Source organism: Gossypium hirsutum, chromosome D09, assembly GCF_007990345.1.
Source record: "Gossypium hirsutum isolate 1008001.06 chromosome D09, Gossypium_hirsutum_v2.1, whole genome shotgun sequence".
NCBI classification, from domain to species: Eukaryota; Viridiplantae; Streptophyta; class Magnoliopsida; order Malvales; family Malvaceae; genus Gossypium; species Gossypium hirsutum.
In genome coordinates, this window is record NC_053445.1 from 40,926,020 (window position 1) to 40,939,497 (window position 13,478).

The 13,478-nt window shown below is 33.4% G+C and overlaps 2 protein-coding genes across 2 annotated transcripts; both read left to right on the plus strand.

Moving 5' to 3' along the window:
* The first annotated feature begins 7,274 nt into the window (after positions 1–7,274).
* LOC107891370 (uncharacterized) lies at positions 7,275–7,799 on the plus strand. The gene has a single exon (XM_016816145.2). It carries the CDS (start codon positions 7,275–7,277, stop codon positions 7,797–7,799), a length of 525 nt encoding a protein of 174 aa, XP_016671634.1.
* Positions 7,800–12,333: 4,534 nt separating this feature from the next.
* On the plus strand, positions 12,334–12,936 carry LOC107892544 (agamous-like MADS-box protein AGL62). The gene has a single exon (XM_016817615.1). It carries the CDS (start codon positions 12,334–12,336, stop codon positions 12,934–12,936), a length of 603 nt encoding a protein of 200 aa, XP_016673104.1.
* The last annotated feature ends 542 nt before the right edge of the window (positions 12,937–13,478 follow it).

A 13,478-nucleotide genomic window follows, 5' to 3' on the forward strand; every position in this document is an offset into this window, starting at 1 on the left:
AACGCCATTGAAGTGTATAGGTTAACTTGGGTTTGTGTTGGACAAAAGACTACCCTTGCAGTATTTTCACCCCGTTAGGTAACGGTGTTGCAACATGCAAATTTTAGTCTCACGACACCCTTCTCAATGGCACACTTTTGATTTTGGGGGTTCTCGATGTCGCGAACTTAGAGGTTTGGTGTCACAACTTTGGGCTCAATGTCGCGACACAACACATTTAGTGTTGCGACACTCTCAACAGTCAGCTCCAGGTTGATTTCTTGTTGAAGCCTTACATCCTTGTGGTAGTGGAGACTCAGTGTTGTGACACCCACATCAAATGCAGTTCTTATTAAGTTTGGCTTTCGTCATCTCCCTACACTAGACCTGTCCATGGGCCGGGCGGCCCGGCCCGATCTGATGGCCCGCCCGAAATATGGGAGGGTTCGGGTAAAAATATAGGCCCGAAATATGGGCTTAGGTAAAAAAACGAAGCCTGTTTAAAAAATGGACCGGGCCTCGGGCACCACTTTTTTGGCCTGGGCCGGGAATATAATAAATATATATTTTTTATTTTTATTTTTTAATTTTAAAATACTTTTAAAATAATTTTTTTTATTTTTTATTTTTAAAATAATTTTTTAATGTTTATTTTAAAAATGGGCCGGGCCGAGCCGGGCTCGGGCTTATGATATTTTTCCTGGGCCGAGCCTGGGTAAAATTTCAGGCCCATATTTCGGGCCAAGCCGGGCCCGGGCCTAGGAGGCGGGCCGAAAATTTTTCTCGGGCCCGACCTGGCCCATGGACAGGTCTACCCTACACCAACTCAGATGCACTATTAGATTTCCAATGGCACCATTTTACCAATTTGGGCATCAAAAGGAGTAAAATCAAATAAAAATGATTATTAATACTAAAAAATAAAAACCAAAGAAAAATATAGAAAAGACTTGTAAATTGCTTGAGAACAAACTCATTAAGTATTCGAGAGAGCCTAATTTGACGTATCAAATTACGACAGAACAGGGTTACGGAGCATTACCAAAATTTACAGATCAAATACAGACATTTTATATTATTTAACATTCATATCAGAAACCAATCATATTATCCCTTATATGAGCCCTCGAGGCCCAAAATATACATTAGAAACAAGTCGGGACTAAACCGGGTACTCAGAAAATTTTTCGAAAAATATCAAAATTTTTCAAAAGTGTAGAGGACATACGCCCGTGTGTCCAGGCCGTGTGTCTCACACGGTCAAGAGACACGCCCGTGCTCCAGCCCATGTCCAAATTAGGGAACTCTCTGACTTAGGTCACACGACCAAGCCACATGCCCGTGTGCTAGGCCATGTGAATAATTTGAGCAATCTATTTTGCAATTTAAAAGATGTAGGGGACACACGGCCAAACCACACGCCTGTGTGCTGGGCCGTGTTAACAATTTTGAGTATTTTTACTTGTGTAAATTTTTAAGATACAGGGGACACACGACCGTGTCACAAGGTCGTGTGTCACACATGGCTGAACACATGCCCGTGTCTCTACCTGTGTGGACGAAAATAGACCATTTCCAAGTCACATTTGTCACCCATTTTAGCATTAGCCTAAACACATCATTTTAACACATCAACAAGCCTCAACAAAGAAACCATACAAGCCAAAATCATGTCTTATACTTGACAAATCACGACATATATCCAAATATCCATACTTACCAGATTGACCAATTACATATATAAGCATATTTGTACCAAATATACCAAATCAAACCATGCCTCAATAAGCCTATTAGCTAACCATCATTCAACCATTTCAATCACATATCAAACAAGTTAAGCCCATATATATACATATCAAAATATATCAATCACAAGCCATACCAATAGCTAGTTTCAACCAAACATTTACATGCCATCATTGGCCAAATATAAACTATACATGCCATTATAACCAAAGTTGATTTACTATATATACCGAAATAGGATGACGGATAGTGTGATGTTGCTCCGACCAGCTTGCAACCTTAACGAGCTTTCGAGTTACTATAAAACAGGGAAAAATAAACAGAGTAAGCATTTAATGCTTAGTAAGTTCGTATAACATGGAAATTAACTTACCATTTATTCATGTTTAAGATAAACACACAAGGCACATTCAAACCAATTTGACCAAAAGCCCTAACACATATCCTCATCAACCATGTTAGTCATATATTTCATATGAATATCAAGAAACATGTATGAGCTCAACAATAATCATATTTCCATATACATATACTTTCCACATCATGTGTCCATATAACATGTACAAATCATATACATGTATGTCAAATATATTTCCATAATAATTCGTCTCGAATCCATATTGTCTTTTATCAGAACTTTGCTTGTTGAACCATTTAAATATCGTTGGATACTCGGGTAGTACACATGAAGTGTACAAATATGTAATTTGTTAATTTATATACAGGTATGCCCCTAAGTGCATGTAATCGGAAAGCTCTTTCGAGCCATGTAACGGGAAGCTCATAAGAGCCATAATCGGAAAGCTCATGCGAGCCAACATCGAGAAGCTCTAGAGAGCCATTAATCGGGAAGCTCCGGAGAACCAATTATCGAGAAGCTCAAGAGAGCCATTAATCGAAATGCTCATGAAAGCTAAATAACGGGACGCTCTTGCTAGCTGTGGTGTGTCCGCAACACATGCAGAATCACAACCAATTCAGGAATCCTTAATGACAATGTCATTTGTATCCATCGTATTTCTTAGGTTCAAACGAGACTTAGTATTTGTCAGATATATTCAGACATGTGATCAATACTTATACATGGCAATTATACATTTCACATACATTTCATTCAATTTAAACATATAAACATACAATTTAGTTACACGAACTTACCTCGACAAGTGTTCATGGATTTGTAAGCTACTAATCCGATACTTTTTCTTTTCCTCAATCTAATCTCGTATTGTGTCTATCTAGATCTATACGAATGAATTTAACTCAATTTAATTCAAATTCACATTCAATTCAGTCCAATACACATCTTTGGAAAAATTACTATTTTACCCCTATACTTTTAATTAATTATGATTTTATCCCTAGGCTTGGAAAATAAAATTCATACAATTTAATCTTTATTCCAAGCCTAGTCGGTTTTCATATATAACAATAGCAGCCCATTTATTTCATAAAATTTATAATTTTTCCATGAATTTTCCATCTTTTCAATTTAGTCCCTAAATCATAATTTCACCAAAATTCTCTTTACAAAAGTTGTTTATCTATCAACAATCTTCCATTTTCTACCATAAAACTTCAAAATTCATACATATTCATCCATGACAAAACCCTAATACTTTGATAGTTTTACAAATTAATCGTCGAGATAGCTAGATTAAGCTACTACGATCTTGGAAATATAAAAATCATTAAAAACGAGACAAGAATACATACCTAATTGAGCAAAATAAGCTTGTCTATCTTCAAGCTTCATAACTAGGGTTTTCATATTCTTATTTTACGGAAGATGATGAAAATGATGATATTTTTATTATTTAATTCATTTATCATCTTTTAATTAATCATCTTTCCAAAATTAACCCTAATAATTTACTAATTTCCAATGATGAATCATCAATCTTATCTACTAACTCCACTAAATGGTTTATTTGCCATATTAGGACCTCTAATTTTGAATTCCATAGCTATTTGGTACCTTTAGCCACTAGAATTCAACTTTTGTATTCTATGCAATTTGGTCCTTTTCATCAAATTAATCATGTAATTGGTAGAATTTCTTATCGAAAATTTTATAAGATATTTCTATCATAATGCAGAATATAAAAATTTATTAAAATAAATTTTCTGACCTCGAATTTGTGGTCCCAAAACTACTGTTCTAATTTCACTGAAACGAGTTGTTACAGTCAGTGTCGGAAAACCCCAAAAAGGAAAAAAGCAAATATAAAAAAGAAATCGAAAAACTTAATACAGTCAATAGTCAGTAAAGTTAGTGGAGAGCCAAAAACCCAAAAAATCAAAACACTCAAAGAGTATTTCCTATCATGTTAGAAAATTCGATTTAAAAACAATTTTGCTACACAACAAAATAATATTTTTTTCTAAAACTTGAGCGGTTGTGTTATTTATAGCATTAAACTCTTTACCAATATAATCTTCTCTGCTATTCTCGAACCTTGGCTTGCTTAGAGTATGTGTTCTAATTCACGAACCAATGAACACTATGAAAACTTTCTATCAATACTTAGTGAGAATATCAATATCTCTGAAGGGCTAGAAATCGAAAGCGAACTCCTTTAAAATTAGAATTTATTTGGAAAAATAAATCTCACTAAAGTTTTATAGAGTGTCGACACTTAGTATAGTCTATTTTGGTCTAGCACATGATCTTTATCAAAACAATAATATTTTAATTAAAAATACACAAACCCTTTGGGATTTGACTATGGTTGGCGACACACACACTCTAGTTTACCTAGGGTTGTCGCCCATCACATATAAATAGGCTCTATTAGGTCTTTCATGTATTGAGCATAATTATATGTGTTATTTGATCTTTAAACCAACTCATATAATTTAATCCAACTCAATAAATAATTTTCTATTTATTAAAATATTATTTATTTAATTAATTAAAATAAATTTAATTAATTTTCTTAATTAAATTATTTTCACAGTTCAATTCTAATTTCATTAAAGTCATAATGATTTTACTATACTATAATTTATAAGTACATAAATTTAATTATCTTGTTCAATAAGATTGCGATGAATAATTAAATTAATTTTCACTTGGAACTTCAATTATTTAATTACAATAAATTAAACAATAATTTGAAAAATTAATTTAATCTCTAAGTCGTCTCTTACTCATAGCAAGAAAACACATTCACCATAGATATTGATACATGCGATCTATTTCTCTAATTCATTGTTTTCATTTTTTATCTCATTGATTCAAATGCAAGCTATTAAGGTTGTACCGAGCTAGTGAACGGGTCGGTTGGACTTATATAATTAGGGTTCAAATAATTTTTAATTAAGTTTTGGCTCTTCGTCGATTAATTACAACATTATTTAGTCATGGAGTCATTCTATTAGGATACCATGACTAAGCTCTCCCCACTATATACCATTACGAAAGCTACTTATCAAGTGTTTTTTCAATGACCTTATCATGTGTGTGCTACCCATATATGATTCCCTTAATTCTCTTTGTGTTAAAATTGTTCACCCAATATGATTCTGTTTTATCTTATGGTAACCATTACATCTTTCTTCATGAAAAAACCAATTAATAACAAATAGTAATTAAATTGTTCATTTTAGATGAATAACCCATGGACAAATGGGTGTTCATATTCAGATGTATCTGGATGATCATTTGTCCAAGTTCATTCTTGATGTGAAAAAAGTATAAATTTTTTTATTAATTTATATTTATTAAATATTTTTTTAATTTTTCTAATTTATATCCACTGCATGTTATATACTGAGAGACTGCCACATATCACCATATAATTGACCATTAGTGTCATATCAGCACAAAGTAATGGTGCTAGTGTGAAAGTTCCAACCTAGGTAATGTAATAGAAGTTCAGGTACAAATTAGATACTTTTAGGCAAGTTTAGGGAGTAAACTACATATTAACCACAAGGGTGTGTTTGGATGAGGGATTTCATTTATATCAAGATTTTCAAAATTCTAAAAATAAATTTAGTTGTTTGGGTAAATATATCGAAGAATTTCATAATTTATGAGTAATTTCAATTAGAGTGAGCAAAATTCAATGCATACCAAAACCAAAGTTGTTGATTATCGATCTCTAAAACAACACCATCGACATGCCAAGAACGAAGCCACGAGAGCACCACACGTACTACAATTGCCTCAACCATGAAAGGTTCAAGCATTCCATGCGGGAAACCGAAAATGCAACGAACAAAATCACCCATAGCATCTCGCACAATAGTTGCCCAATCGGTGGCATTATTATCCACAAAAATGGCTCCGTCAACATTACATTTGATTGTACCCAATAGGGGTTTACACCATGGTCCCTCATTTGCTTGCCTTTTGAGCTAGAAACCAACTGGGACTGAAAAACTATAGACCACCCTCGTAGAAAAGAGGTAGCAAAATAAACATCAACAGCAACTTGGTTCTGGTTTCTCTATAGCGCTAAGTTGCGATGGTACCAAATACTCCAATTGAGTGAAAAAATCATATGATGACGCTCAATATCAGATCGAGAGAGGACCGAACCAATAAACTCGAAAGATGTACGTGGTTGGAAATCAAATCCAACCAAACACCAAACCTCTATCGCGAAAAAGCAATGAGAAATCACATGTTCCACATTTTCATTTGCTTGATGACACCGGAAACAAACAGGTCAATATTCAATCCTCAGCGTACTAGATTCTTATTGCAAGGGATAAACCCGCAAAGGAATCTCCAAATGCAATCTTTAATTTTAGGAGGCAAGAGCTTGTTCCAAAGCGCAATCCAATGCCATCATATTATAGTCATTCACATTCGAAAAAAAGTTGAAGAGCAATTTTATAGACAGAACTAGCAGTGTAAAACCCATTATGAGTGAAGTACCAAATGAGACGATCGTCCGAAGAAAACATGCTAAGCGGTATGCACAGAATGTGTTGCATATCATAAGGTGATAAAAGGCCCTCCATCAAATCCTTATCCCAAGCACCCCACTCGTATGAATCAAGTCCTGAACTTTCATTCTCTCTCAACTTTCTAATGGCACAGTATCAGTGAAAAAAATTCTCATCATCTCTAACCTAAGGGTCATTGAAAATATCTATCCGAGCATCATCTCCTACCCATCACCCAACTCCTTTGTTTAACAACGCCTTTGCCTTATAGATACTCTTCCAAATAAAGGAAGGTGCAGAGCCTTCGGCCGCATCAAGAAACCCACAATCGAGGAAGTTTTAATATAAACAATTAATGGAATATTAATCTTTTTAAGTTTTGGGCCAACTTGACAATAGGTGAGTACCAAATTATAGATAGGTGGCCAAAAAAATTGAAATGTTTGGGTGGGTGTGGGGACCCTCAATCTAAGATTCTTTAACATAAAAAAGTTGTTAACTTGAGGGAGCAGTTGAACTAAAAAAAGATTACGAAGGCAACCACATCCACCACCAAACTTCAAAACCCAAACACCCCTTCTCTTTTTCTCATCTCATCTCATTTTTTAATTTTAGTAGAAAAGATCCGAGGATGAGCGGCAATCATGGCCACTACCGAAGAATTCAGCTTCCCTACGTCCACTGATTTGTACCCTTGCTCCATTGATTCACCGCCGTTATGGCATCTGTCTCCTGCAGCATCTCCTGACGTTTTTCTTCACAGCAAAGGTAAACAAGAAGAAGAAGATTGTTTTCCAGTTAGTCAGAGAGCAGACGAAGATGATCATCAGGAAAGAAAGAGCAAATCGCACGAAGATCACAATGATTGGAAGCAGTCGGACAAAGGCGTTGCTGAAGATGAAGAGGAAGATGAAGAGGAAAAGATGGACATGTTGTGGGAGGATTTCAACGAAGAAGAATTGCCAAGAAGTGGAAGTTCATCGAGGTGTTCAGAAGATATGGTAGAAATGGGATGCGGTGGTGGTCACAGCCTGAAATTGTCGAAAACCAATGTGGGCATGTTTTCTCCAAGCCCCAGGAGAGCAGGCATGCTGGTTTTCATGAGGGTATTGAGAAAGTTCTTGCTCCATAATTCTCATCGCTCTTCCAACTCACACTTGCCAAACTAATATATAATCTCATCTTCCATTGTTTTATTTGCTGCTCACCAACCAAGGCCTCCTCCTCCTCCTCCATGCTTTAATTATGTCCATACGATTTGTAGTCAAAATGATGGAAATGGAAGGTATGCATTTATATATATAGATATTATACACTTTTTACTTAAGCTTTGCCATCATTTTATTTTTTTGGTTGAGAGGAAAAGGATCAGAAAGGATTAGCTTATAACCCTTCTAAGAATTGAAACACCCATGCTATCAAATTTGAAGTTGCTAACTAGTAATGTTCCAGCTTGGAAATGCACTATGAATGCTCCCTACATTTTGAAATTCATAAAGAATATAATATATATATATAAAAGTCTACTATCTCAAATTAATCATTGGTAATTTAGACGACCTTTGATGAATGACTCAATTTTTTGTTTCTTTTGCTAAAAACTAAATATTTCGAATTAATCCAAATTAACGTTCAATCATTGTATGGTAAATACAACCATATAGGTTGGTGTTAAAGATGTGATATTTATACTGCCTGAATTTAATTTTTGTTTTCTTTTATTCCTTGATCTTGTCATTAGCCTACCTAATGCATATTTGGTCATTCAACTTAACATTTCCTCCAAATTCGCATTTAAGGTTTTTTTTTTTCGAATTAAAACCTAAACTTTTTTTTAAGTATGTTTTTTTTATAAATCCATTAAAATGAGACTTCGAAATTAAATCACATCATTAATTACACCATAATTTTAAAATATATAAATAGAAATTATAAAATCAAAAAATCAAAATGCATCCTAGAAATTAAAAATAAAAACTATTTAAACGGAAATTCTGGGATGAATCTTCATCGTCGTGAAATTCTACCAATAACAGTTGATTTTAATGACTGATGAATATAAAGTTTTTTCTCGCCTTGGACCTGTCAGGGAGCTGGAGTTGAATCTTGTGTACGGCTTTTGAAAAAAGAGATTTATTGATCTTTGCCATTGATGATGAATTGTTTTCTTTTGGAGGATTTTATAACTCTTTTTTTTTAAAAAAAAATCCTTGCGAAGTTCTCAACAGTGAATATATTTTGCAGAAAAGAGAAGATTTTAACATTTCAACTTCACCTTCCAGCCATAAAGTTCAAATCTTTGAATTCGGCATACCCCCTCCTCAAACAGAAGAAGAAAAATATTATCTCAAATCTCAAACTAAAAGGCCAAATAAGAAAGCCCCAATGTGGCCTTTTCCCGGAAACAAGAGCAACTGAGCTAATTGAAGAAACCCAAATGCTCCGAAAGCCTCGACGGAAACCCCCCACAGGCACTGCCAAATGAGAACTTAAACGTTTCGAACCCTCCGATGACAAAACCCAACCCTTCAAAAACAAATTCAACTTCTTTGCATGAACCAATAAAAAATTTGAACCAGCGAGACGCAAGTTATGTATGACAGAGGACACAGAAGGAAAAAGAAAACAGATATAAAATTTTTTGTTTTCACCATTTTCGAGGTTTTCTTTTTCCTTCCCGATAGGGAAATGAGGGGAAATACAGAAAATATTTTACATTACTTACCCTTTGATCTTTAAATTTTGTTTACAACATTATCAAAAAAGAAATCAATTTTGAATTTGGATAATGAGTTTTTAATTTTAGTTATTAAATACTAATTATAAAAAGCTTTACTTCTTTTAATTTAAAAGGTTTTTAAAAATCTTCACACCTTTTTCTATTTAATGTTAATAAAAATATAAAAACGTTTTTCCACCAAAACAACTGAAGACTAAACCAAGATCAAAAACTTGTATATGGTTTTTTTACAACCTCATATATAGCTTTTTTGCAACCTCGTATACATTGTTTATATTAAAATTTAATAATAATTTCTCTAAAATTTATTAAAGTAAACTGCTAAACAGTTTCACAAAAACAATATTTAGAAGAACAATCATTTATTTAAAGAAAATGCTTTTTTAAGACATTTCATAAACGCTTCTACAGATGGTTTTTATTGAAGATAACCTATTTTTTTAGGTTGATCTTGGTATTTATATCTATATATATATATATATATGTCTATATTAGTTCTTAAATTTGACAATTAATTTTATTTTGATCGTTGAATTTAGATTCTGTCAAGATTTAAATATGTGACCAATATTATTGGAATATGATTGGATCGATAGACCAAAAGTTGATTCATATAATGATTCGAATAAAGGAGTTGAATTGATTAATTTAAAAACTACTTGAAATTCATAAAAATTGAAAATTAGGAAAAAAGTTGAACTAAGTTAGATTTTTGTGAATTTTTAATTAATTAATATTGGTTCAACGATCAAATTAATCAAACTGATTGATTTGGGACCGGTGGTCCAACTTGTTCAACCACCGATCTGATTATTAAAAAACTGAATGTGACATTATGAAATTATACCACACTATTACCAGAACATTTATACCATTTTTAAAAATTTTCAAGTGATGATATGACATAATGTGATTGTGCAACATCTTCAAACTTTTTCAGGGATCAAAATGGATTTAGTTGTCGAGTTCAAGTGCCAAAGTGGATAAAAAAAAGTATTAAGTACCAAAGTGAAGTTAGTTGCCAAGTTAAGGGGCAAAAAATTATATTATCCCTTCTTAATATGTCATCTAATAGTCTTTACGATTTATTTGCACCTTAAGTCCTTCAATTATAGTTTGTATTCATATTCATCTCTACATGCTATTTTAAATATCTCCAATTTAGTTATGTTTCTTTTATTAGAAACTATTGCTTTAGCCAATATTTTCAACCAAGTATACAATAATAAAAATATTTTAACCATCAATTGTGAATATTTTAACCATCTTATTTATGAAAAATAAAAGACTACTAATAAAATGCATGCATTTTATTTTTTAAAAAATTTGATTATACATTTGTGTTTTAGCCTTACTAAATCTGTGCAAGTACATACAATTATCATTAAATAAGAACTTAAAATTTAAAAATACTTTACCCATTTTTCTATTTTTTAAGTAATAAATAGGAGAAAGCACAATGAATTGTGCCGCAAAACCAATCTAAATGTTATGTTTAGATTTATTTTACGTGTAAGTAGTTTTCAATTATACTTTAACCATATATTTGATTAAATTAGGATAATGTTGAGTTCAATTATTTTGTTTTTCTCATTGGCTTATTACAAAATAACTAAATTATTCAATAATTGTAAAAAAAAATTGCAATAAGACAATTAAAACCAATGAACATGATTCTTCTAGCTCCAACCAATAAATGCCATGAAAAGAACGCAATAAACTAATTATTAGAACAAATCGAAACTCTTTATCTTTCCTCATGGATTATGGTTTTTGCATATGGAAAATCCTGAACTAGATAACACTATTCAATGTGAAGTTATTTAGTATTAGGTGCTCATCTTTCATTAAACAACTTGTCATTACTGCAATTCGCAGTAACACTAATTAGACCTGTCCATGGGCCGGGCGGCCTGGCCGGCCCAACGGCCTGCCCGAAATATGGGAGGGTTCAGGTAAAAATATAGGCCCGAAATATGGGCTTGGGCAAAAAAAACGGGCTGGGCCTCGGGCACCACTTTTTTGGCCCGGGCTCGGCCCGGCCCGGCTCGAATATAATAAATATATATTTTTATTTTTTAATTTTAAAATACTTTTAAAATAATTTTTTTATTTTAAAATAATTTTTTAATGTTTATTTTAAAAATGGGCCGGGCCGGGTCGGGCTCGGGCTTATGATATTTTTCCCGGGCCGGGCCTGGGCAAAATTTCAGGCCCATATTTCGGGCTGGGCCGGGCTTGAGCCTAGGAGGCGGGCCGAAAATTTTTTCCGGGCCCGGCCCGACCCATGGACAGGTCTAGCCCTGATGCAAACAATGTGATATTTCATGCATCGTAAAATAAAACCAAGTAGAGAAGCAAAATTTAGGTCTTTTTAGATGCTATTGACAGCATCATCATACTTTCTTTGGTAGTACAACTTAGCCTGCTCTAAAAGTTACCATAATTTGCTATGCAATAGATTTGATATCCATTATTTCTTTATATGCTTTTCGAGATTTTTTTTACTTACTTTCTTTAGAAGTCTTTCCGATTTTGAACATTCTATTACTTATTTTAAAGTGTCTTCTAATGTTACCAAATAACGGTATTGCTTTTCGGTACTTTGCAACATAAAACTAACTTAAAATGCACCATGATATTATGAATTTTTTCATTTTCTGGAATACTTGATAAAATATATACACGACCAGCAAAACAATATTTATATTGCATTCAAGAAACACATTTACCTACCAAATTCAAGACTAGATTCAATTACAAACACGAAAATCGATTGTTGAACGTCAAATTTAACCACCTACTTCAATTAGTTTAACCATTTAATTTATTGAGTTGTTTTGGCCTATATATATATGAACCCCATCAAATGAGAACTTCATTCCAAACCATCTAAAAGGCAACTAAAGCATTCATTTTTAACTTTCTTGCTTGTTTCTTTTGTCCTTTGATTCTTTTTTACAATGGCAAGCTCAAGCAAGAAAACTAGGGGAAAACAAAAAATTGAGATTAAGATAATTGAAAATGAAGATGATAGGCTCATCTCATTTTCAAAACGACGTTTTGGAATTTATAAGAAAATCTGTGAGCTCTCCACTTTATGTGGCTGTGAGATTCTCTTTATTATTTTCTCACCAAAAGGTAAGCCTTATTCGTTTGCTCATCCTTCTATTGAAGCTGTGACTAAACGCTTTCTAAACCCGCACCAACCTCTTCATGAAACCACGGACGCTCCTATTGAGACTTACCGTAAGGTAAGAATCAAGTCACTAGTCCAAGATTACAATGAGGTCCATGACCAACTAGATGCATCAAAAGAAAAACAAAAGGCGTTTTCTTTGGCCCAACAATCACGTGGAAGCGAATCTCATCATTGGTGGAAAACTCCCATATATCAGCTTAACCCAAGGGAGCTCCATGAACAAGATAAACGTTTCGCAGAGTTTATCAACTTGGTCTCTGTCGCAAGGGACAAGAAGATTGCATCCATTTCCTCAATGCATGCTGCAATGGATGAGGATGTCCCTTTTGTCGTTCCTCCTAGATGTGGCCCTAGTTTGCAGTAGCTTTTTACCTCAAAGTTCGCAATGTCAAATGTTATTTTTATTGTTTTATTTTTTATGTTAGTTAGGCTTCTCGATCTTGGGAGTCCTCAAGGCATATGAACATGCTCATGTAGCTAACCAACATGCCGTCTATGGTCTCTATTGTAGCATTCTCGAGCCTTGACTATTTAAGGTCTAGGGCTATTTTGGTTCCAATTATGATGTTGTATCAACAATTGACTTTCAATAAACTAGTGCTTATATTAATAACTCGGTCAAGTTTCAATTCATAGGCTAATACACTCTTCACTTTTAGGATATTGTCAAAAAGATTTCATGCAACGTAAAGAGAAGAATATATCATAGTGGAATATGCTCTCTTTTCTTACATGATTCCACATCAATTTTCGCAACCAAATGATTAAAAATTAATAGTAATTTCTTAAAAAGATTGCTCGACGACAATTTATTGTCCAAATAGTTTTCACTTTAGGATTAATTATAGGCTTTCTAGGCAGATGAAGTCTAAATAGAATATATTATTGGGAGTTCTGCTTGTAGCA

What these genes read in the sequence shown, in the direction of transcription:
- LOC107891370 (XM_016816145.2), top strand. Translation starts at nt 7,275, where the DNA reads ATGGCCACTACCGAAGAATTCAGCTTCCCTACGTCCACTGATTTGTAC.
- LOC107892544 (XM_016817615.1), top strand. Translation starts at nt 12,334, where the DNA reads ATGGCAAGCTCAAGCAAGAAAACTAGGGGAAAACAAAAAATTGAGATT.